We start from the raw sequence: 26,381 nt of genomic DNA, 5'->3' as shown, positions 1-26,381 counted from the left end.
ATCCCTAATCCTCATGGTTTTACTGAGACAAATTATGAAAACAGGAGGAGGTTTCTGTTTAAGCGCTTTCAAATACAATATACTTGAGATGGAACTTCCATGGTTTAGAATGTGCTGACTCATTGTGGACCCTTGCCTGTTGCCATGTCATTCTTGTTTGGGCAATGACAAAGCAAATCAGTCTGACAAGTCCCGGATTAAGTTAGTTTGAGGGATGAGCTGTGAAGTAAAAATACACACATGCAGATTAAATATATGAATGTTAATGCTTTCCCCCCCCACAGGGTGATTTTAGAGAAGATAATTTTAATACGGCTATGCAGGTACTTCGAGATGCGGGTGACTTAGCTAAAGGGGACCAGAAAGGCAGAAAAGGAGGAACAAAAGGTATATGCTAACTTTCCCGTGCTTAATGTGCTCAGAGGTTGATCATATGTTCTGATTTCGACACTAGACGAACACTTCTCACTGCCTTTGCTGTCTTTACAGGTCCCTCAAATGTGTTTAAGATTGTAAAGATGATCATGGAGAGAAACTTCCAACCTGTAATCATATTCAGTTTCAGTAAGAAAGACTGTGAAGCGTATGCTCTTCAGATGACAAAACTAGACTTCAACACAGGTCTGTGCTAATCATCGATAGATGGCTTCTTTATTTGCTTGCATTATTTATAGTCTGCCTTTCTCACTGAGACTCAGGGCGGTTTACACAGAATAAGTCAATACAATCAACAGAGTGGGGCATTCGATAGACAATGCAGTAGGACTGACTTGTAGAAATCTGAAACCAACCAGAGGTAGAGCACAGCATAGGTATTAACATGGAACACTAAACAAATGCAAAAATTACATAGTAGGAGCCTGGTTACAGCAACAGATAGTACAAACTATACACAGTAGTATAGTCTACAGTCCCTAATCCTTTACCTCAACCCAAGCTTCTTTTTGAACCATATTGTTATGGTGCAGCCCTGTTTTGTGTGCAAAAGCCATCTCGAATACGTCAGTTTAACGTAGTTTGCAGGAAGCCAGGAGAGTGGGAGCCTTCTAACCTAACCTCATGAGGCTGGCGATTCCATTAGGTGGGGGCAGCAGCAGAGAATGCATGCGTACAGGCAGTTGTTGATTTTGGCCATTTGGGGGTGGCACCCACTGGAGGCCCAGGGCAAGATCTGAAAAGCTGCCTCCGCTCATTGAAGGAGCCTGTGCTAGGCCCATGGAGTTCTTGAACTCTCACACAACGTATCATAAATTGCTTTTTGCAACATCCTTCGGTTTCAAAAGCAGTTTCCTGCACAGCACAGGGAACTGCTGTTTGAAGAAAAGAAACCTAAAGGTCCCTCCAGCTCACAGGATTAGATTCATGTTTTTTGAATCCCGACCAGCTTCTTTAAAGTGTGTTGTGTTTCCCCCCCCCCCCCAATTGGGGCAGATAACATCCCCAGGGTGTCAGTTGCCATAAGGAATGGGGGGAGGAGGGTTAAATCACCCATCTCTCTACCAACCCTAATCTCTCCCCCACTCCCACTACTATTCATGGATGTTTAAAGAGATGGCTATGTTTTTCATAATCACACTTTTTGCACAATAAAAGATCTTTTAATTTTGTGCCTTTTACATGATTATCCAAATAAGCAAATGCCAGTTTGAGGGAGCATAAATCATTCATTCACAAAGCATCAGATTGCTGACCTTTCCTTCCCACAGTACAGCGGTTTTAATTGTCACGCCTCCAGAAAAGCTCTAATCTGAAAACATTCACTGCTTCAGAGGAGAACATGCCAGATGTGTCGGGGATTTCTCTAACATTTCATTTTGTAATAGCAGAAGAAAACTTATTGGAATCCGAGTTTGATAGTCATCATTGTGTAGAGTTAATGTTTAATTAATTGTTGTAGACGGTTGTGTACAATGCTAGCGCTTGATTCATTTTGTCTGTGATTCTGTAATGAAGTGATCCCAGAACAGCACCGAAGCTACCTGTGGGTTGAAAGGCATCCTATTAGCCTGCCTAGCAATCCTGTTTCTGTATTAATTTATTTTGGGCTGGGTCCTACCAGCTTTTCCACTGACTCAAGGAGGGAGGGAAAGCCACTTTTGACCTCTGACAAAGCTATGCTGGGGATCATGAGACCTGCATGGATAAGAAGACATGCAGGTCAGGATTGGTTGAAGTGAGGAGGGGGAGCAGGCAAGATTTCCTCTCCTCCCTCTTACTCCAGCAGTAAAGCTGGTAGGGCCCAGCCCTTTGTATTCATAAATCCACATATTCCACTTTTCAGTTGTTTAAGGCTGTGGACAAAAGCAAAAGATAATCACTACAGATGATGAAATCTAAACTTTAAAATGTAAACTCTGTAATAAAATTCTTGCAAGTGTCTTGGCACAGTGATTAAAAACAAGGTAATTTTTGTAAAGGAAAATTTATGCGTGGTTTTTTTTCCAGATGAAGAAAAAAGGATGGTTGAAGAAGTATTTAATAATGCAATTGACTGTTTGTCTGATGAAGACAAAAAACTTCCTCAAGTGAGTGTTTGTGTTATGAAATACAGCTTGTTCAAACATCACAATGACATACACTTTGCTTTCTCAGCCTTGAAGTAATCATGGTGCATCAGTTCTTACCTCACACCGTGAAAATTGCACTAAGCACTAACTTTGGTTCATGTACCGTTCAACTGATACTTGGTTCTAGTAGGTGAGAAGTAACAAAAACGTCTGTGTCATTATGATGTAAGGCTTGGCTTTTAAACATTCATTGACTTGTTAACACTGGCTTTCGTATCTTCTGAGAAGAAAAATAAATCAAATGTCCTCATGCCTTTTAAGAGGAGTCATAAATTCTCAGTAATGTCCAGTGGCTACTGAAGAATGAAGTCCAACATCTGTTTTCATCCCAGTGCATATGAATGACATTAGGGTAAAAATGCTCTTCACTGTGTTTAATATCTTGAGCTTAAGTCATGCAAGGTAGGCAAAACTCTGTTGCCTTTTGAAGGAAAAATTCTGACATGTTCAATAGTAAATCCACAATTTTTTACTGGTTTACTTGCCCACACATAACTGTAATAGAAGGAAGTAAAAGAAAAGAACCCAGTTTTTGTAAGCTTTGCGGCTTGATAGCCCTGAGAGAATTCTTGCTTGCTGCAGACACACTCATGAATGATGACTGAAAAGCCTAATTCATAGGTTCCTAGTGGAGCCTGGAGGTCTCCCAGAATTACAACTTATCTTCAGACGAGAGGTCAGTTTCCCTGGAGAAAATGGCTGCTTTGGAGGGTGGACTCTATGGCATTACACCCCACGGAGGTCCCTCCTCTCCCTGAACCCCTACAGTCCCCACCCTCTACCCCGAGATCTCCAGGAATTTCCCAACCCTATATGGAATTCATTTGGTGACAACTATTTCCCTGTTGGTTTTCGCAGGTTGAACATGTGCTTCCACTTCTGAAGCGAGGCATTGGAATCCATCATGGTGGTTTGCTCCCTATTTTAAAGGAAACTATAGAAATCCTTTTCTCCGAAGGACTGATAAAGGTATGTACTGTTTGGCTTTTACTGGTAACTAGGATCCTACTAGGCTTTTGGCTGATGTGAGGTGTCTTCCCTGGGCTCCAGAAAAAAAACTGTGCCAGAGATCACGCACTCTGCTTGGCCCCAAAAGCCGTGTTGGGCAGGGCTGCAGTAGGGCTGCAGTGAGGAGGGAATCGGTGCAAGACAGTTCGTTCTCTCTCTTGCACCCGTGGAAAGCTGAGTGATAAGATCCAGTCCCTTTGCTTTGTAATTCTCTCTACACCATCAGGTTTTCATTACTACAGAATATACATAATACGAGGCACCCTTCACCATATGCTGCATGGTTGGACATAAAGTTAATAACGTTCTCTCTATAACTTTTAGTAACAAAATTTTAAGTGGTTTTATGGGACCTTATAGATAATGTAACAACGGCTAGCTTGTTTTAGGATAAAGTCAGGCAGATGGGATGTTCATCTCTGATATATACTGATGCGTGTTTCATCTGGATAATACAGTAGAGCCCTGGCTCATAACAGCTTTTTAACAGGCACTATAATTGGAATTGGAAGGGCCAGCAAGATGGGCTCTTCCAGTTCTCTTCCATAGTAATCAAGCCTCTGGCAAAGGCCTCTTTTTAATAACCGTGTTCTCAATGTGAAGAGCAACAGAGGCTTTGGCAGAGCAGTTCCTTTTAACCACTTTCTCCCTTGTAAACCAAGTCACAAGCAACACACTTTTTGATACTAACTCGATCCAGGGCTTTGTTTGTCTTCACTTTGGCCCCAAGAGCTCTTTTTTTCCTATAACAAGGCTTGGGTGGAAGAACCAGATGAATAGTAGGACATGTCCTTGGGATCAGAAATTGTATTACAGGCCAGATGTCACGCCTCTAGGAATCCAGATTGGATCCCTGAGCCTTTCAGTCTTTGCTGCAAAGTTAGATTTTTGAGTAGATTTTAAAGGAAGCTACAGTGGAAATTAACCAGACAGATCATTTCTGTGGTACGTAACAGGTTTCTTCTGTTCTTTAAATCATTGCTGTGTTTACTTAGGCCTTATTTGCAACAGAGACATTTGCTATGGGAATTAACATGCCGGCACGGACGGTGCTGTTCACAAGTGCCCGGAAATTTGATGGGAAGGATTTTCGATGGGTAAGCAAACGACGACATTCTGTATGTGAACCATACACAAAAGGCAGGGGAGCCTGGTAATATGATGGAGAGCATGTACAGATATTTCTGCATATTGCCAGTGGTTTAAGTACGAAAAGTGAACATTTATTTTTTTGTTTTATTAGAAAAAGTAGAAAATAGATAAATAGAAAGTACCAAAGGTACATAGAAAGTACCAAAGGTACAGAGGGTTGAATCCCATCCTTAACTTTCTCATTCCATATTAAAAACAGAGACAGATTCTCAAAACTTCTCTGACTGTACATTAGAAGTCTTTTACACTGATAATTTAGTTATTAGGACCACTTTCCTAAATCCTCAAGATCCAGTCATTTATGAAGAGAAATTGTCTTGATTTCCAGTAGGATGCTATGCATCGTCTCACTGTTGTTAACTGACTTTGTTTATGCTACAGACAGTTCATAATCAGTGTTTCAGATAGCCTAACTAAGTTAACATAAGACTGAATGGCAGGTCACATCCAGTAATCTTTAGGACAAGGTCCACTATTTGTTGCCAGAAAGGTTGCAATGGCCTCTGAATGTCTCTTGCCTTGAAAACCCCACTGGGTCGCCATAAGTCAGCTGTGACTTGATGGCAAAAAAATCCGTTCCTTATTACCCAGCAAATATTCATAATATTTATAGCATTATATTTATAACAAATATTTTGTTATATTTCTTGCTGAGACTCAAGGTGGATTAGAGGGTATAAGACAATGTGATCAAATATCTTGAGATCCAGCAAACAATGTAATGGGATTATGATTTTAAATTTTGGGGAAAATGCAAATAAGTATTAGACATTACAAGGGGGCGGGACCCGCGATACTCGCGCGGGGGGGAGGTATTCCCCACGGCTCCCGGGTGGCTCGCCTGCTGAAGCCGCAGGAGCTCCGCACAGAGGAGGACGCGGCGGCAGCTGTAGGTGAGCCCAGCAGGCGGTCCGTTGGGCTCACCGGGATTCCCCACCCCACCCCACGACAGCAGCAATGGCTGCAGCTAGCCACCAGCCCTCCAAGGTTCCCCCCCCCAGCCACCGTGGCAGCAAGGAGCAAAGGTGGCGAGCAGCTGCCTCCAAAGCCTCACTGCTCTTCCCCCCCCCCGGCGCCTCCGAAGCGAGGGCCGAGCGGCTTGCCACTCGGGCCTCGCTGCTCTCTTTCCCCCCTAAGCGGCAGCGGCGGTGAGGGAGTTTCACTTTTGGGGGGATTTAAGTATCCCCCCGATATTTTTTTCAGGTTTTTAGATTTTTGTGCACACCTGGGGACTGCCCCAAGTGTGCACAAAAATCTCCCTCCCCCCCAGGTGCCCCCAATGCGCGGATTTAGGTATCCGCACGCAGGGGGCGCCTTTCGCTATTAGATATATAGATATGTTGTAAAGTGCAAAAAGTGGAATTACAAAAAGTGGAATACAATAAATACAATGAACAGTGGCATAACTAAAACCCCTTATAAAGTGCCCTTCATTCCATTATACCACAGCCTGATTCCTTTCATAGAAATACCCTTCTGAACAATTCTGTTCCTCTTCCTTTTTGAGTTTCTTTCTCATTCTCTTCCTTCCTGTTGTTTTCTGTATTTAAAGGGGGTTAAAATGGACCTTCTTGCCCAGCCTTCCCACTTTCTCTTCTTTCACTTTCCCTTTTTCTTCTGATCCTTTGTGCTCCTTTTATATTTAGAAAAAGAGCCTGCAGGCAGGATCTGTCTTATTGAATTTTTTGCCCAGCACTTAGCTGTAGAGAGTAGATAAGTACGATAACGGTACTGTTTACTATTCTGTTTCATTATCCCTTCAGATCTCCTCAGGTGAATACATTCAGATGTCTGGTCGAGCTGGACGTCGAGGCATGGATGACAGGGGAATAGTCATTCTTATGGTGGATGAGAAAATGAGCCCAACAGTAGGAAAACAGCTTCTAAAGGTATCTTGATGTCTAAAATACATAATGCTGCATAATATGGAATAGTGCACATTAGTACTAACTTCTGTGGTATCACTCCCCCCCCCCCTTTAAACTTTTTTGGGGGCTGGATATGGGTGACAAAGCTTGGACAGTTTGTTTTCCCATAGTCAACTAAATGCATGTTGACAATTGGCTTTATGCTTTTTTAACTGCAGGCCCTAGTAGGTTTGATGTAAAGGACAGAATTCTGTTGCAGCTCTTGGTTTAATATATAGTGCTATATTAATTGAAAAGGTTGAGTTGTATGTGTTCATTTGCAGAGTAGGTATGAAAGAAATTTAACGTTTCATCCCATGAACTGTGAGTGCAAGGAGCTTGTGTAAGTTTCTCACAGCCTGCTCTTCTCCCAGATGCCCCTGTGATGTGTGGAAGGGTGATGTTGCCTTCCGTCCCCTGACCTTACTGGACAAAATGCCGTGCAGCACAGGGGAGCTGTAGTAAGGAGGCGGAATTCTCCCCTCTTGCTCTGTCGGCCTCTACCCCCCATCTTTTCCAAAGAGGTCCTCCCCTCCTCAGCATCACCTTTTGGGGAGTTGCATGGGGCTGCTGGGGGGAGGGAAGAGAAAGGTAGAGAAGATTGATATTTGCAAGTTCTTTGTGATCTCGGTCTTTTAAGATACCTCCCATACCACGCAATGAAGATGAGTGATAAGAAAATAGGCGATCAGATATGTTTGGGTGTCTCCCTATTGACTGTAATAGTGAATTCAGGCTAGAATGATTGAAGGTCATTGGGCTAATCACTTCCTTTCAGGTTAATATACCTCACAGGTTTGTTGTAAGAAGAAAATGGAGGAGGAACACTCTTAAACTCTTTGTAGGAAGAAGGGATAAAAATGTAATAGTGTATGCGTAGTCTCACTGCTGTCATTGAGACATGCCAGGAAGTGATCAGAGCTTTCAGTGACTTGTGTTGAAAATAACTACTGCAGATTAGTTTGCTCTCAATACGTGCAAATCACCTATTGGAACTTAAAAGCAATCTGGTTTAACACTGGTAGTGTGAAGCTTTCCCCCTTCCCCTTTAATGGCATACTTGTGAAGTATACTGTAGTCATAAACATTCAGAGACGCAAAGTTTGGAAATGGGTGGTAGCTCCAAATTTTAATTACAGCAGGATAAGTAAAATGGTGCTAAGTGTGATCTTGCATTTGCAGGATTAGATAGCCAACAATATGAAGTGCCAGTACTTTATCTTGTAGCATAACAAACATTCATCGTAAATCTGAGTTGAAGTTAACATACTCCAGATCCAAGAAGCAGAGCAGAACTATCTTACTTTAATTAACAGACTATATATTTCAAGAGAAAGACGCCATCTGGAAAGTTTAATTTGTAGTGCTAGACTGCTGTGTGCTGTAAAATTTTTTGGCAAAACTAAAAAAAAATGGCTGTACCTCTCTTGTTACTCCTTTTATAGGCTGGCATCCAGAGAGGCATGTGTGCACCCGCGTCATGTTTCCATAGGGGAAGTATGTTTGTGTGAGGGGGGGCCTGTTCTTCATTGTGGCAGCAGCTCGTTGCATCACACTGAAAGTCTCCCAGCCTCCAGGAGTGGCTCTGCAGGGCCCACAAGGCGGCAGACATTAGCCTGCCAAGGTTGACTGCACGTGCAAAGCTCTCTGGATCCCAGTGGCCATCCGTGAACCTTTCAGTGGTTCCCCCCCCCCCCCCAGACTTCCCGTTGCAGTAACTTCATTTAAAAAATACTTGGGTGAATGAAATTATTTAGGTTGCAATCTTGGACATTACTTCTGTATTAACCCATTGAAGCTTGTGGGAGAGGAATGTGTTAGTGTGCCCTTAGTGATTTTAAGGGTGTTTGCCGTGTATCCTTATGACAATTAAGATAGTATCCCTCGACTTAAATAATCGGCCCAGCATATGAATCTGTCTTGCCCTGACCTGGATCTCGTCAAGTCTCAGACACTAAGTAGAGTTGGCCCCAATCAGTATTTGGATGGGAGGCCAGCAAGGAACACCAGGGTCGCAACTCAGAGGCAGGCAATGGCAAACCACCTCTGGACGTCTCTTGCCTCGAAAACCCTATGGGGTCACCGTAAGTCAGCTGTGACTTGACAGCCCCCCAAAATAGATGCCTTACAATCAGAGTAATCCTTCTAGTTCAGAGTAGTCTACTTTAACTGGCATCATCCCTCCCGAGATCCCAAGCAGGGGTGGCCAAACTGCAGCTCGGAAGTCACATGCGGCTCTTTCACACAGTCTAATTTAATGTTAATAAAAAGCAAATTTGCATATTTTTCAATAAAAACGTGCTGCGGTGGCTCAAGTGCTTAAGACGCTGAACTGCAAACTGGAAAGCCGGTAGTTCAGCAGTTCGAGACCCGAGTGCCGCATGACGGAGTGAGCTCCCGTCTCTGGTCCCAGCTCCTGCCAACCTAGCAGTTCGAAAGCAAGAAATTGCAAGTAGATAAATAAGGTACCACTTTGGTGGGAAGGTAACAGCGTTCCGTGCACCTCAGCATCTAGTCATGCTGGCCATGACCATGGAAACGTCTTCGGCCAGTGCTGGCTCTTCGGCTTGGAAACGGAGACGAGCACCGCATCCCTAGAGTCGGTTTCGACTGGCTTTCGAGCAAGGGAAACCTTTACCTTTACCTAATACTTGTTCATGTCTTGCGGCTCTCAAACATCTGACGTTTATTCTGTGTGGCTGTTATGTTAAGCAAGTTTGGCCACCCTGGTCTCAAGCAAAACAACATCTTGCCTGTCTCTGGTACCTGAGATTCCTTAAAATGGAGATTCTTTGTTCTGTATGTGGGACCTTGGGTCTGCATATGCAGCAGCTTCTCTGCCTCTGAGTGATGCGTCTTTGTGAAGAATGCTGCTGAGCGCTTTGTGATGAAAGCAACCTCTCCGGCTTCCCATTCTGTTTTCCTTTGTTTTGCTGTGGTTGGGTTTTCTCCCCCCCACCCCTAGAAAGAGAACCTGTATTTTCACATTATTTACCCCTAAAGCTAATTTCTCATCGAAAGTCATCCCGTGACCTCACTGTTTATAACCAGGCAGAGAGACAGCCCTTCAAGCAAGCTGCTGGAGTGGAATTCGTCCAGCTGCTTGGAGTCCATGCATAAACATCAGCTGAACACACCAACTTAATTGCAGGCTTGTTGTCTGGTTTTACATCAAGCTCATTCACATGCGTTTCCAAGCATCCACGTGTGTGGGCAGGTTTTGGAAAACTTAATAGACTGTCTGTCTGTTAAAGGGCTTGACCTGGCAGCCGGAGCATGGCATAAAGGACTAGGAAGGACTGCCCGCGGAGAAGTCTGGAAACAGTCTGAGGTGTTCAGCGCCTTGGTACTCCTCAGTGCTGTACAACTAGAGAGAATTCAGTTAAAAATAAAATTATTTCAGAGAGGCTAATTTCACCTAAAATTCTGCCTGATGATTTTTAAAAGGGGAGGTATACGCAAGCATCTTCTTAAACCTACAGATAGGTCCTCTGTAGTAGAATAGCTAATCAGGTCTTTCATTCTTAATTATTAAAAAAAGAGTATCAACCTTTCCCAGAGAAGTTCATCAAGGAGAAAAGCTGTAGTTAAAAAGCATAGTACTTTTAGAAGAAATGTATTTCTAACATTATTTGTTAGATTTACATCTCGGTCTGGGTTTCTCAGAGCAGCATACCAAGGCAGTGTTCCATCCAAGTCCTGACGGGGCCAAGCATAAATAAGATTACTGTCGCTGAATTTTGAAAAATAAATCAGGACTAATTCAGACATGTTAAAGTCTGGTGTTCTGCACAATATAGTGGGATGGGAAGAAGATTAATGGCCCTTCACTTGTGCTGATCCACCTTGCAGTCAGCTGGCGTGATTTGTGCTAGATGAGTCCAGAACGAGATCAGTGCATACAGAAGAATCATTTAACACAGATTAGGCAGTCGTTGCAGAATTCCGAGCATTTACTCTTTCGCTGATGATGGAGTGGTGAAAGCATCAGACTAGGATCCGGGAGACCTGGGTTTGAATCCCAAGCCTCGCTCCGGAATCTCACCGGGTGACCTTGGGCTAGTTGACTCTCTGAGCTTGACCTGCCTCACAGGATTGATGTTGTAAAGCTAAAGGGCAGGTGAGGAGAGCCATGTTATAAGCTAGTTTGAGTCCCTATTAGGGAGAAAAGCGGGGGTATGTATAAATCCATTTGAAATAGGTGGGTGGAATCTGGAAAAGATAAAAAGTGGGACCATGCAAGAGTAAGGCTAGATTGACTGTGTCACACAGTATGTAACTTAGATGGTAAAGCCTGACTTTGCTTCTTGTGTTAGGAGCATGTTGCGCTATGGGTATTTTTTCTTTGCCCACTCTGCGAGGGCCAGATGGCTTACTGCCCAAACTGAATGTCTTGGGAATTGCATCTTGTTTGCCAAATTGGTCACAGTGAAGTACTTCATGGTTAAACATGTCGTAACTGGCTCAGTTGAGTGCCTTTCAGTTTTGCACACAAAAAAAAAAGATTTTAGAGTAAAAGTGTTAGTTGAATGTTTATTATTTTAGCCATTACAGTCATAAAAGAAGTGTGTGAGGAAAGGGGGAAAATGTTGTAGGAAGTCATTGCATCGGTTAGACCTGATGTGAAATTCACAAAGTGAATAAAATATATTCTGAGTCTCATTCTGCCTGTCACCAAACACTTGCTTCAAGTCAGTCAATCATCTGGCTTTGTCATTCTTGCAAGTTGCAGTACACTTGCAAGTTGCGGTACACTTTAAATCGTACCCACCTGGAGTGGTCACGTCGTGACAACTTTTATTGACTGTGATATGCCTTTATGTTGCATTAAAGAACCTAAACGGGTTCTCTTGCGCTGGGTCAATTCGAGCATCAGCCTGAACCGTAGCAAAGGAAGCTTAGGTGCTGTGAGTCTGGCAGTTGTACAACCAGTTTTTTCTGTTAGATGGGTTATATGTGTTGACAAACCATAGTTACAGCCATTGCTAGAGGCTGCTGTGCTATGTAGAGAAGAGTGAACTGAGCCACTATCTCTAGTAGAAGAGCTAGATTCAAGTCCAGAAGCACCTTAGAGACCAACAAGTTTTGGGGGTATGAGTTTTTGGGAGTCAAAACTCCTGTCATAGAATAATAAAATCATAGAATGTTAGAATTGGAAGGGACCTTGCAGATGTGTCTTTGTCCAGGTGCACAGGAGAATGAATTGGTGGGTGGAGCCCACTATTTCTGGCCCTTTCACACTTTCTTAGTTCGGTTTGTGCCCCCCTGCTGTAACAATAAGGTGCTGACTATGGACATACAGTTGGAATTTCTGCTCTCCTTATGCATTCGTTTTCAAATCTGCTATTACTACAAGTATAAGCAAGCTTTAACAATCAAGCTCTTGAGTCCTGTCAGTGTAAGATCTAATCCTGATAGCCATGTATTAGCTGCGATAGCAGCCTTTCCAGGCTGTTTGATCTATAGCAGTAGTAAGCTGGGGTTGCTGCTGAGTTGTTAGTTTCTGAGATCTTGTTTGATTTGTGAAGCTGCATTCCTTCTCTTTTGTCACTTGAAGCTGAAGCTGCACTGTTATTATCTGGAGCAAAAGAATCATGTGCTGCAGATTTTTGTATTGTCCCAGAGGTTGTCCCAAAAATTCTCCTCTGTGTCTTTTCAGAAGACAAGTTGTTAATGTATCCCTTTTTGTTCCTGAACTCTGTTTAGATCAAATTACTGAGATGTTTTAAATCTCTGTTTAATCCAAGCAAAATATTTGCAGTTTTGAATATTAGTCTCGGTGCTGAAGTTTACATGCAGTCTTCTCCATATCTGGTTAGAATGGTATTTTGCCGAAGTTATTCTCAGTGAGACTTTCTTTTAAAGCAGGCAAAATATACTTAGTATTTGTTTGCATGACAAATCAGCAACAGCAAAATGCTTTTTGTGGTGTTGACTTTTTCAAAGACCACTGAGGTGGGGGTTTGTTATCAAAGAGATTTTTGTGGAACGTAGGGTAGAATGAAAGGGCCTCTATTCATTTAATGAATTTAATTGTCCATTTCAGACAGACTGTATCATTTAAAGGGTTTTTTTCAGAGTGAGTTTAGCAGAAAGCAAAATGATCAGTTTATGTTCTGAAATAGGCTATAATAGAAAATAGATAATTATGTGAAAGTGAGTCATGCTGAGTTTCAGTAGTCTCTGTACTTCCCTGAAAGCATGTTTAGGACCGCAGCTTTAGTTTGTAGATGAAGCACCCATGATACATAGTTCTGAATGCTGATGCACAACAAAACTGGATGAACCATACCTCCCACAGTGCTCCAAAGTGCATCATCAGAAACACAAGGTATTGGGATCTATTGGGTTGCCAATATTTGCCTTTCCATTCCTTTTTAAGCAGTTGACATTATTTACACTTTGCTTGCTTTGTCTCAAGATTTTATATAAACTGTCCAGGGAGCCATTTGGTTGATGGGCAGGGAACAAATATTTAAAAGAATAATAATAAACAAAGCATTTACTTTGAGCCGGTCTGACAGCTGCTTGAATTGAGCAGTATGTAACGTATGCCTTTTAAAAATGATTTCTTAGATGAATGATTTATGCCATAAGGAGGCAGAATGCGAGGTATTTTAGATTTTCACTGTTTGATTTGATTTTATTTTTTTACTAGCAGACCTGTGTGCCACATCACAAACTGTGTTGGGAATTCCCAGTTTCAAAAATGTTTACTTCACAGGGTGGAAGGCTGCTGTTTAAGAATGCAAGTCTGAAGCCTCATTGGGCTTGTGGAAGTAACAGTGAAAATCTTTCAATCCTGGCCATGTTCCAGTGATGCAGAGCATTGGTTTTCAGGCTTTGTTTCCGGGAACTCTGGGCTCAGCTTATCAGGAGCTCCTTGATGGGAATATGAGCTAACAGCAGACAATGACCTGAGAAAACAGCTCACCAATACTGATGTTCATCTGCAGTTGTAGGGTAATGCTTGTTGTATTAGAGGGGGCAATCTCACTTAATGCTGGACCAGCTGTGCACCCTTGGAACATCCTCTAGAACACTCTGTGACATGCAGGTTTCTTGTCAGGCAAGTCAGTCTGGAAAGGGTTTCCTTAAGACACAAAGTTTGAAAGCCATTGGTGCACAGCGTACAATCATTGATGACAGTTTTCATCTAGGAGAATGTTTGTAACGTATTAAGCTTTGTATCAGTATGGTAGATATTTAAACAAAATCTCAAGATCTGAGAGGTGCACAAGTGGTACTGACTATCATACATCTAGTAGTAGAGAGTTACACATTGGTCTCTTTATTGTCAATGGCCGGGGGAGTCTTTGTCTGGAGAATTCTCATACAGGCAGTGGGAATCTTCTGTGTATGCAGAGTACTTTTTCTTAATTCTGTCTTGAAATAACATCCTGGCATATTTTTCCATTTACAAAACTCTATTTGATCTAATTAAAATAAAACCAGTCCAGTGGCACCTTAAAAACTTAAATTTATTTCAGTGTGAGCTTTTTGTGATTTCGAATTCATTTCTTCAGATATGTAAACAGAAAACCATTTTTGGAATTTGTATAGGGAAAACTGCAGAGGAGTTGAGGCTGAGAGAGTTTTGGTGTGAAGGAGTGAGCTCTGACTCATGAGCTCATACTGAAATCAATGTTAGTCATTAGAGTGCCACTGGACTTTTGTTGTATTTTACTACAGCAGACTAACATTGGCTGTCCCTCTGAAATTTGAACAGAGCAGTCCATTATGAATATATAAACTTGGGAGACAGGATGCCAGTTCCATTTGAGCACCAAAGTTTAATTATTTTTAGAACATGATGCTCCGTTTCCTGATCTTGCAGATTTTGTTTGTCTTGTTTTAGGGATCTGCTGACCCTCTAAATAGTGCATTCCATTTGACATACAACATGGTACTGAATTTGCTGCGTGTTGAAGAAATTAACCCTGAATATATGTTAGAGAAATCATTTTATCAGTTCCAGCATTACAGAGCTATTCCAGGAGTGGTTGAAAGTAAGTATTATGTGAAATGCATAACCATTTGGCAGCATGCCCGTGCTTTTCCCAAGAGCATAGTATTCTCCATGGAGCTGGTTAACCTTTTACTAGCTAATGACCATTTAGTTGGTAAGAACCGTTATCAACTGCAGGAGCTGGGACCCAAAGAGGTTGGGTGCAGCAGGTCAAATTTTATTTTATTTTTTTACTTTGATCAGCAGACCTTTCTGCCAAGCCACAAATCGCACTTGAAAGTGAGGGGACTTTTAAAAATGGTTTGCTCTATGGTACAGAGGTGAGCTTCTCTTGCAAGAACACAAGCCAAAAACCCCGCCTTGGGCAGGCAGAGGTAGCCGCACAGCTCTTGGGATCCCAGCCACAGTACATTTTCAAAAGTGGTTCTTCATCTCTTCTGCTGCCAACTTCCAACCTACACTGCAGTAATTGAACTGGCACTCAGAGCAGTGGCAAGTGGATCAAAACCATCCAGCTTGGTCCTCCTCACAGTTTCATCTAAGTGCAATGCAAATTGGGGTTCTTGAGATGGATCTTTTGCAGGACTTGGCATGGAACTTTGCCCCCTTTCATATGAGCAGGCAAGTCCTGGAAGGGAGCGCAAGTGCAGCCAAAATTATGGCTGTGCCACCTTTGCTGGGAGTGGGGGTGGATCCTTCTTCCAGTAAGGAATAAGAAATGTTCTTGTTATGTCCTTTGTACTGGATCCCATGAGCAGCAGAGTACTGCAGAAGCTCATGGGACCTGACCCTTAAAGAAAAACTTTCAAATCCCAGGCTTTGCACAGAATTGCAGATTTGTTTATTTATTTTAGTTTGAAGGAAATGGAGAGAGAATTTCATGGAGGATAGGTCTGTCAGTGGCTACTAGCCATGGTGACTGAGGGGAGCCTCCACATTCAGAGGTACTAATCCTCTGAATCCCAGAGCCAGGAGGCAACGTTGGGGAAGGTCTCGGCCTCTATGCCCTGTTGTTGGCCCTCCAGAGGAACTGGTTGGCCACTGTGTGAGAAAGGATGCTGGACTAGATGGACCACTGGACTGATCCAGCAGGGCTCTTCTTATGTTCTTACGTTGTTAGAACTGGTCATATTCATCAACTGAATTACTCTTAAAACTTTAGGACATGAGCCTTCCACATATGGGTATAGTACGCAGAAGAATCACAATAGGGCACAAAAGAGCCTTTTTCTTCCTCTACCCTTTGCTGAATACCCATGCCATGGGGGAGTATGTGGAACCAAGGTTTTGTTGTGCCCAGGGCAGACCCTCTGCTTGCAGTTCTTGAGAGAAGGGGAGTACCCATAGCTTACTGTATATCACAGACTCGGATATAATCAGTTTTATCTTGAAATATTTGTTTGCAGAGGTAAATAAGTTAGAGCAGCAGTACAATGAGATTGAAATTCCAAACGAGGAAAGTGTGGTCATCTACTATAAAATCAGACAGCAACTTGCTAAGCTGGGGAAGGAAATTGAAGAGTACATTCACAAGCCAAAGTACTGCTTGCCGTTTTTACAGCCAGGCAGGCTGGTAAAAGTAAGTAACTTTCTTTTTATCAGCTTTGTGTTCAAAATTTATATTTAGATAATGTAGAATAGAAGCTTTTTATTTGGTTTTGGAGCCTGTGATTTTAATATATAGATATTAAAATTAGTTTAAAAATGAATAAAATTAAAAATAATTACCAAGATTACTTAGCTGTTTTATTTTAAAAGTTGAAACACTATCCTTTAAAAAATTCTCTGCTGCTGTACATGTCCAGTTTAAGAGTATGTGCCTTTGTGGGCCATCTGTGTTTGTTCTTAGTAAATTAGTGCTGATTTGTCTCTAAATAAATGTCCATTATATCACTATTTGACAACCACTTTTGCACGTAGCTTATTTACTTCTTATATAATATAAACATAACTAAAGTGGTCAGTCAGGATTTCCTCTTAATTGAGGGACTCGTTCTATAAAGTTTATACACAAGAAAGAACTTCAACTTTCCTTGAACTATAAGTACTGAGTTTGTTCTCATGCCACATTTAAGATTTCACAATATTTGCTGCTTTCTTTTATGCAACTTTCTGATCTTTAAAATCCTTTAGGTCAGACTTTACTTCAGGCACAGCTTTATACTTTTATATTTCAGTGTCATGTTCTGTTTTGTTTTTTTAAGGTGAAAAATGAAGATGATTATTTTGGCTGGGGCGTGGTGGTCAACTTCTCCAAGAAATCCAACGTGAAGGTAAATCAATATCCAGTGGCCTCTCCACTGGGATGTAAACGTGAACTTTTTTCCAAAGTGATAATTTACAATCATATTCTTGTTCTATCCAAAATGGTCACTCACACTTGTATACTGAAGCCCTTGCTTCTTAATGAGATGTGTCATACATAATCCAAGGAATACAGCCTGATCTAGAAAGTTAAGTCCCACCAAGTATAGTGGGGTTACTTCTAACTAAGTGGTCTTAATGAGATATGTCATATATAATCCAAGGAATACAACCTGATCTAGAAAGTTAAGTCCCACCAAGTATAGTGGGGTTACCTCTAACTAAGTGGTCTTAATGAGATATGTCATATATAATCCAAGGAATACAGCCTGATCTAGAAAGTTAAGTCCCACCAAGTATAGTGGGGTTACTTCTAACTAAGTGGTCCAAGGATGACTGAGAGATCTTGGTGTCCAGATTGTGGTTTTGTTCATAGTATGCACTGTTTTAGATCTTATTCAGACAACTTAACCCTGACCACCTCTGTCTCTTTATCTCTCCCCCCCTCCCCCCGAAAAACTCCTTCACAAGCATGCAGGTGCACCTTAACGTCTTTTGTGTGCTGTCTGCCCTAGCCAGCAAGACGATCTGTTGCATGTTGTCAAATGTAGTGAATTCTGTCTGTCTCTGAGTCCTGCTCCAGCTACATTTTAATATAAATCCTGTTACTGAGCACTAGTTCCTTTCCATAGGGTAGACATGACCTCATTCATGCTTTTACCTTTTGCTGACTTTTTTTTTTTAAGTCCTTCCTTTTACAGCCCCTTTGAGGACTTTGTCAACTATTTGTTGGCTCTGGAGCTAGGGAAGCCTGAGGGGAGCTTTCTCTGTGAAAAGACAGGACCCCAGTCTCCTGGGCAAGTTCAGTTCTCTCTTCGTATAAAAAATTATCTTCTTGATGCCCAGAGTGCACAGCTCATAGAGCTGCAAAAGCTCAGGTAGTTTTTGGCTTTGAACCTCTTTGAGTTGGCTGGAGCTTTGCCAAAAGAACCTTTGAAACCACAGAAGTTTGGAGCATCCATTCTTCCATCCCAGAGTTGTCAGGGAGATTGAAGGGGTTTTTTTTGGCCAGTTTTAGAACTTCTGTTAATAATGTCTAATATGAGTAATTATTTGGTTTAAAAATCAAGGTTTGCATTTTTCTTTCTGCAGTGTGGCTTGATCTTCCATTCTGCCCTCTTACACTAACATTAATGTCCAGGTTTTTTCATCTTTATAAGGAAATTAAGATTCCTGTGCTTTGATGTGTTGGTGAATAGGAGAGCCATGGCAGACCATCATTTTTTGTGAATCTCGGACCTAGCTTTGGAGAAACTAGCTGGGCTGCCAGGTCAAGGTGAAAATACCCTGCAGGCCCTTGTCTCCACAGCAGTGACATAAAAGTACACACTTTGAATTTTAACCCTATAGGCTGTTTCGTTGTTGTCAGTGGAGCATGGGTTCAGAGAAATTTTCGGACCAACACTGCACGACTACCTGTCATAGCGTGTAACTGGTGTAGATGATGTAATCCAGCCCAGCTTGTTTTGTGTGCCCTGAGAGTATTTTATGCATATGTCAGCCCGTTCCAAGTTTGAGTAAACAGCACATGTTTTTAAATGTTGGCTTAAAGCTGCTTTTCCGCATATGGATTACATTTTCAAATGCAGTTCATATGATACAAGTAAACAGAAATCTTTAAACCTAAATTAAAACAGCTGCTGTAAATATTTTTTGTACAGTATAGGACGCTATTACTTGCAACTGTGTTTCATGAATAAATACTTTGATTATTGGGTAATCTAACAATGACCAAGCCATGTGTTTCTGTTTACAGCTAGGCATCTTTAAAAATATCTGATACGGTGTCAACTTTTTGCAATGTCTTCAGTATTCTGTGTCAGGCCCTGTGCTCGGTTAAGCAGTATCCATTTTTGTTTCAAAGCAAAATATAAGGGCAAGCCCCCCCCCCAAAAAAGCAGTGGTGTAGTAAGAAAAAAAATTGCTCAGTTATATTGCCCCTACGCATCCTGCATATGCTTCTTCAGAGGGATTTGCAAAGCTGTATAACCAAAGCCGTTCCCACAATCTCTCTGCAGCTCTGCTTCTGTTGGAACGGCTTCAGATATATACGGTTTTATAGATTCCACCTAAGGACACATATGCAGGTTGCATAGGGGAAATTTAACCAAATAAAATAATTGTTTGTTTACTATAACGCTGCTTTTTTTAGGGGCGTCTTTGTCTTCTCCTGTATCGAAACAAAGTATACCACAAACTGCCTAAAATGATGCTATTTTATGATGTGGTTCTGATGCTGGCTTTTTTAATTTGGACCCACCACAGAGCTCTTACTCTGTCCCCTACACAAAACTGTCACAAGTGGATCACAGGGATCAGCAGATACGACCTCTAGGTTGCTAGTGGTGACTACAGATCTCTCTGGTGCCCGCCACCCACCACATTATCCAGCACAAAATGTGAGATCCTTCTCCTGAATGTTTCTTTCACTTTGCTGGGTGGTGGTGCCAGATTCAGTTTTTCTCCTTAGGTTCTGGAAGAACTTGTAAGAAAAGTAGGGGAAGAAGAGTAGGGGGAACGCAGCAAAATAAAGGGGTGGGGTGGGGTGGGGGAGAGCTCAGGGTTTAGTTCTCCTCTGTGGCATGCCTGTTCTTGTGTTAAAAACCAATGGAACCCCCTGTCCTCCTCCCATTGAGATGGGAATGGGTAGGGCACGCATGTAATAAAGACACGTGGACAGACACACAGCAGTTTCTTTGACTCTCAGAATCAGGAAGGAGGGTCTCATTGTTTGAGTGCCTCCGAAGCTTGGCGTGAAGTGAGAGTATGACTAATCTGCTGAGATTCCTGCTCGTGTCAGTGGATTCGGGAGGGAGGGAGAACCATAAATAATCGCTGGCTACCGAGGCCAGCCAAACTACGTGGATAGCTGTTGGATCATTTTAGGAGAAGCAGCCAAGCTCTGGCCTGCCTGTTTTCTTTTTCCAGTTCCTTCTCTGCCTTTCTTCCATCAAAAAAACCCAACAACCTATTATATCAAGGGAAATCTTGCCAAAAACAAAGCAAACATCCAAGTTTTCAGTGGTGTGCCCCCCCCCCCTTCTAGTTTGTTTTTTACTACGTTACATCAGAAGATGGAGGCTGCCAGCAGCCTGCTTCACCGGCTTTGGTCCTTCCTCTCCAAGGCTGGTAAGAGCTGCATGTTTATGGGATAGTGGCTAGAAGCGAGAGGATTAAAAGAGAATGTGGTGCCACAGAGATGTGTTGGTCTGCGAAGGAGTCTTCCAGGCTGGCTTGGAATGAGACCTCACCCTCTGGCAGTGGGGGAGGGGGAGGGAGAAGCACAGGCCGTGCAGTCTACATAATAGTACCCGAAGGCTCCAGCTGAATGCACACCGAGCTTGAGAGTAAGCCCCACTGAAGAAAGCGGGACTTACTTCTGAGGAAGCACATCTAGGATTGTACTGTGAGAATCCCAAGTCAATATATATATTTTTACCAATCCCAGACGGTAAAAGCCACATGGAGGCAATATTCAGATGTCGCATAAGACTTGTGTCCATTCATGAGAAGAATGAGCCAAAATTGTCCTTGGACTCGTACACTCCTCATTCTCTCGTCCTCTATATGTAGTGCAAAGATTGAACACTTCCTGGTTTGGAATGATGCATTTGTTATGCCCTCATCAGGTGAATTATAAACCAGGATTAAACTGAAGTTTAGAATCCCGGTTTGTCGACCAGAGAACAAATCTCAGTTCTTATTTTCACCCGGTTTGGGTGTCATAACAAGCTCTGCTTGGCAGAAGGGGAACAAGCACACAAACCCAAAGACTTCCTGACTTGTTCTTGTCACAAACAAGGTTTGCCTGTTTGTCTGAATGATACTGTAGACTTAGATACCTGTCACCTGTCTGAAGAACTAATTGGGATTTATGTTAAATGTTTTCAGTTGTTCATAGGAAAGAAAGAAATGAATACAAGGGTACAAGTTTCATACTTCTCACTTATTTGAAGAATGGTTCTTACTGACCTGTTTGGGGATTGTGTTTTTGTTTTGTTTTTTGCTACCACTGCAGCCTAATTCTGGTGAGCTGGACCCACTTTACGTTGTAGAAGTCCTCCTACACTGTAGCAAAGAAAGCTTGAAAAATTCTGCTACTGAGGCTGCCAAGCCAGCGAAGCCCAATGAGAAAGGGGAGATGCAGGTAAATATCTTTTTTCCAATTAATTGTTGTTGTTTTAAGAGCTGAGATCATATAGCAGTATAAACATATTTTTAATGTATTGGCAAAGGTGTGGCTTTCTAGTTTTCTTAAGGATGTGGAGGCAGATAAGTGGATAAGTACAGTTAACATATTCTTGTGCAGCTGGCACTTTTCATCTCAACGGTGTGCATGTTCTTTCCATTGATAAATGATTTGTAAAGCTAATTCATGGCAGAGTTAAGTGGTCTGGAAAGTGTTTAGAAGTCTTGTGGTTGAAAAGCGCATTCTGTATGTCCACTGAATAAATTTCTCCCTCTTTTCAGGGCTGGCCCTTCAGCTCCTGTAATGAGGGGCATACAGCAGGATCAGTTTCAGCTGATGATGGGAGAATGTGTGCTTTGAGATCTTTTGCTTGTCTGGTTTCAGTAGTAAAAGTCATGAGGAACATTGGGAGCAGCACAGTCGTGCGTTTACACACATGCTCTGTGCTGTGCTTTGCAACACTTTGGGAATTAAGGAGATCTTATGTAGACATAGAGATTTGAATTTGGACCTGAGGATTGGGAGAATCAAACCGATCTTGCAGTAGGAACGGAGAAGCAGTTGGGTGGGCAGAAGAGTACTGGGGTCACTGTGACGGACAGAAGGCTGTCCCGCCCCTGAAGGGGAAAGCAGCCACTCACTTGAGCCTATGGGAGTGCTGCTCCAGCATCCAATCACCTTTCAGAAGAGGGATGGAATGTTGGAGGGAAGGGCCAACAGAAGTTTAGTTCAGGTCTGCCTCAGGGAGAGAGCAGTGAGAGCTCAGGTCTGGCTCAGGAAAAGAGCAGATAGCTCAGCTTGGTAGCATGGCAGAGTGGTTTGGCTCTACGTCTGACAGAGAATAGGAGGCCTGTCTCTGGCAATGAGCAGACCTTGTGCCATTTAGTCTGACTTTTGGGGAAAGGGCAGGCTGGTGTGGGTGGAATCCTGTGTCTATGTTAGGATCCAACCTAGTGCTAATCAGTAAAAGCCTGTTTATGCTTGAAAGTAAAGAAAATTGAAACTACTATCTAAATTGATGTGCGTCAGCCAGGTTTCTCTTTTGTCTATCTGGAGTCCTGTGCTGCTGATCTGTTCCTTGAAACCTACTTGTGAATAAATAAATCTTCTTTGTTGTTAATATAGAATTCCTGCCTCAGTGACCTCCATATTCTAGTTGTGTGCCACAAAACTTACCTCACAACAGTGAACCCAAAGCCTAGACATTCGTTACCTTTAGAACACCTGGTATCTGAGGGGAAGGTTTATAGTTTAAAATAAACCTGGTTCCCCTAAAATCATAGGAGGCTACGTGGGTCCCCTCAGTTGATAGAAATGGCCTGCCACAGTTACCTTCTCATCTTCCCCTGCTCATTCTGTGCCAGTGCAAGGCTGTTCCTGGGAGCTCCCAGTGTCTTGAGTATTGGCCCTCATCTGCTGGCTTGAAATTGAGTTGTATCTGCAGTCTGCACCTCCTTCAGTTTCATGTTAAGAGGTGGCAGGGAAGGCAGTGAGTGTTGCTCAGGCAGGGGAAGAAAGAGGTTGAATTAGGGAGTCAAAAAAGCATTGGCAGCCCACCGGCCGAGTTGGCAAGTGGCCGGATCATATCTGCAGCAGGAGCAGGAAAGAGACCACCTCAGGATTGCTAACTCGTGAGGGAGTAAGGGCCTGCTTATGAGTGAGACAAGGAGGCAGGAAGCAGGCACGGCTGCACGCAGTAGAGGAGGAAGAAGAGCAGGAAAGGGCCAACTTGCTGGCAACTGGACCCAAAGGAGAGCAGCAGTCAAGGCCATGGGGCTTCACGAGCTCAAGGACTAGGCCACAGCAAAAGAATTCATGGCCTAGAGAGAGAATTATTAAGAGTGAGGGAGGAAGATTGACTTCTGTGATAAGAATCTGAGAACGTGTCCAATGTTGTAGGTTGGATCATGGATCTGAAAAAGTGAAAGGCTTCTAGGAGAAGTCCTTCTTGGTAGAAATCACAGAGTGGCTTTGCATAGAAAATGGTGCAGTAATCTTGAATCCTAACTTGGTTAGGAGAAAGTTGGGCATATAACAATTTTCAATAAATTATGTCTGAGTTAGGAAAATACGACCCACTCACTTTGCATTGGCTCTACCTCGTAGCTTTCTCGACTCTATTTGCACCTGCATATTAATCCCTTGGATTAATATCAAATTATGCGCGTTTTGTGAAAGAGCTATTACAGAGTGAAAACCACTGAGCCTTCCTACCTCCTCCACCAAATGCTTTTCAGTGGAGGCATTTGGCTGCAAATCATTGTGTCGTTAGATAATGAGAGCTTCAGTGATGGAGATGCGTGCATCTGTCCCTAATTTAAGAATGGTCCAGACATGAATGAGGCTTATACCTCATTTTCATGCACAACCAAATAGGGGGACATTAGTATAAACCCTCCTGTGCATATGAGTTCTAAAAATGGCTAGACTGCCCTTCGAGAGCCTTCTTTAAAGAGCTGCAAAGCAGTATTCAATGAAATGCAAACAGAATAAAACACAGAAGTGCTGGTTCCACTTGCTGTTTCGTATAATATAGAACAAGTTTGGTTACATTTCAGGTGAACATAGAAATATTAGTGACTAACTTCGCTCAAATTCTTATCCTGTTTTTTTTAATTCAACTGAATACCGACTTTGACTTAAGATTTATAAACATTCAGATTTATAAGCTTATAAGTTTAAGATTTATAAGCAACTAGATGGATTCTTCTGCATCCACAAGTAGGTCTGTCCCATTTGCCTTTTCTTTGCTTTAGGCATTACTGGGCGGGGTTTGCCCTTGCAGAAAACACATAAAGAGAATGTATAAACAAAGTGATTTAGGACTCTTCAGCTGTAGCCTTCTTGCTAGAAATTTTCCCCGAGATTATTCAAGCTTAGAGTAGCGTTCATCGTTAAATCCCCGATCGGCCTTTCACCATTCTGTTTACCCCATTTTCAGGCAGTCTCTGGGAGTCTATTAAACTATTTCTTGGCTTAACCAGAGAAAGTTCACATTTTTTGTCCCATTCAACCATTAAATGTTATTCCCTTCTCTTCGTTCCAGTAGAGAGCTGACAGCTTCTTCTGAGGGCTTTTTTTTTCCAAGTGTTTTTTTGCCATAACTAAACTATTCCAGTTGGCTGTATGTGAGGCACATTCTGTCATTGAGCCTTACTGGAAGACAGGATTGGGGCAGTAGCTGAGTTTGAGCCCACTGGAGACTTTACTCTGTCAGGCGAAGTTCTAAATATGAAGTGATTCTCTAGAGTCCATCATTTGTCTAAAATATCTCCAACTGAACGGACTTGCCTGTTGTATTTGTACCCTGCCACTTTTTCCCCAGGAAGAGCCAGGTGTAGCGCTCATGATGAGGTTATTGCAGTTACTTTCACAACACTCCTTTGAGGTAGGTTAATCTGAGAAAGCGTGTGACTTCCTGAAAGCTACGCAGTGATTTTAGATGCAAAACCAGTAGCCCCTTAGAGACCAACAAGATTTCTGGGGTATAAGCTTTTGAGAGTCAAAGCTTCCTTCCGCTGCAGACCAGCACAAGCACCCTCTGAAGCTCTCTTCATGGCAATGATTCGAGTTTATGCTAAATTAAACACTCTTTTTTGTTCAGTTGTGCAAATGCATAACGGGCATTAAACCTACTTTGTATGTTAGGGTAACTAAAGAATGATGAGTATTTTTGTTTCGGGCTGGGGGGAGCTGTGTAACATCTTGTACACTTGAAAGGTCTTCATTGTCTTAGAACATATTTAGTAAATCAGTAGGAAATGAGTTTAGCAGGAATTTGGATTTAGCGATCCAGCAGCAGACATTTCTCTCGCACAGGAGAAAGGCAGCCTTCCCACTTAAATAATTTTAATTCCTGATGGGCAGGCGGCTTTGGTAAACTCATTCGAATTCTTCTGTGCAATGCCATTTAATACCACTACTGTTGTGTTGCAGATTCCTATCAGCTGTAGAGTGTGGGTGGGTAAAGGGGGCTCTTGAGAGCCTGCTGCTGAGACGCCCATTTGGCTTATAATAATGAATTATGACAGGCTCCAGGGTAGAAGTTTAGGAGTGTAGGTGGGAGGTTCCAAAGAATACACTTGAACAGACATAGCGCAGGCGGTTGGTGGCCTGTGCACAAAGAGAGTAATGGGAGTTGTTCCTTGGTGAGATGCAAACCAAATGAAATTGAACTTAGTGGTTGGTTTAGATACTTGTGTTCAACTTTTCTCCCCCATGGGGGACACAAAGAGGCTTACAGTGCCATTCTTCCCTCCTCCCATTTTATTCTCACGTAATCCTGCGACGTAGGCTTGGCTGAGAGGGCATGGCTGGTCCAAGGCCATCCAGAGCGCTTGCAGGGCAGCGTGGGGGTTTGAACCTCAGTCTCCCATATTGCATATCTTCCAGGTGTTCCACAGTACTTTTTTCCAGTAAGAAAATAGTGTGCCAACCAGCTGAAGTTAAAGCTGATCGCTGAAAACTTTCTACACTGAAGATTAGCTTTGTGAAAAAGCTCTTTGCAAAGCCAGTCAGTTATGATGAAATGGGTTCAGGGGAATGCTGTAGACATAGTTTATCTTGATTTCATTAAGGCTTTTGATAAGGTTCCACATAATATTCTTGTTGACAAATTGGTAAAATGTGGTTTGGACCCTATGAATGTTAGGTGGATCTGTAACTGCTTGGCAGATCGCACCCAAAGAGTGCTTCTGAATGGTTCCTCATCCTCTTGGAGAGGAGTAACAAGTGGAGTGCCTCAGGGATCTGTCCTGGGACCTGTTTTGTTCAACATCTTTATAAATTACTTGGATGAAGGAATAGAGGGAATGCTTATTAAATTTGCAGATGATACTAAATTGGGAGGGGGAGCAAATATGGTAGAAGACAGAGTCAGGATACACAATGATCTTGACAGGCTGGAAAACTGGACTAAAACAAATAAAATGGATTTCAGTGGGGATAAATGTAAAGTTCTGCATTTAGATAGGAAAAATCAAACACATAATTATAGGATGGGGGAGACACATTTTGGCAGTAGTATGTGCAAAAACGATCTAGGGGTCTTAGTAGACCATACACTGAACATGAGTCAGCAGCGTGATGCGATAGCTAAAAAGGCAACTGCGGTTTTAGACTGTATCAACAGAAGTATAGTGTCCAGATCATGCGAAGTGATGTTATTGCTTTACTCTGCTCTGGTTAGACCTCACCTTGAGTCCTCTGTTCATTTTGGGGCACCA

At 42.5% G+C, this 26,381-nt stretch overlaps 1 protein-coding gene across 1 annotated transcript in view; it reads left to right on the top strand.

Annotated features, from left to right (window-relative positions):
* The window catches only part of SKIV2L2 (Ski2 like RNA helicase 2), a 60,221-nt gene that overhangs the window by 20,717 nt on the left and 13,123 nt on the right, over positions 1–26,381 (top strand). The window contains exons 10-19 of the mRNA XM_015423223.1: positions 285–387; positions 490–621; positions 2,446–2,525; positions 3,426–3,536; positions 4,571–4,672; positions 6,491–6,616; positions 14,493–14,643; positions 16,010–16,182; positions 16,808–16,876; positions 20,986–21,114. Coding sequence (XP_015278709.1) covers positions 285–387; positions 490–621; positions 2,446–2,525; positions 3,426–3,536; positions 4,571–4,672; positions 6,491–6,616; positions 14,493–14,643; positions 16,010–16,182; positions 16,808–16,876; positions 20,986–21,114 — 1,176 coding nt within the window. The remainder of the gene's footprint in view (positions 1–284; positions 388–489; positions 622–2,445; positions 2,526–3,425; positions 3,537–4,570; positions 4,673–6,490; positions 6,617–14,492; positions 14,644–16,009; positions 16,183–16,807; positions 16,877–20,985; positions 21,115–26,381) is intronic.

This window comes from Gekko japonicus, unplaced genomic scaffold, assembly GCF_001447785.1.
Source record: "Gekko japonicus isolate JY-2015 unplaced genomic scaffold, Gekko_japonicus_V1.1 scaffold862, whole genome shotgun sequence".
NCBI classification, from domain to species: Eukaryota; Metazoa; Chordata; class Lepidosauria; order Squamata; family Gekkonidae; genus Gekko; species Gekko japonicus.
Note: the sequence above shows the minus strand (reverse complement) of the source record. Positions and strands in the feature narration are given on the sequence as shown.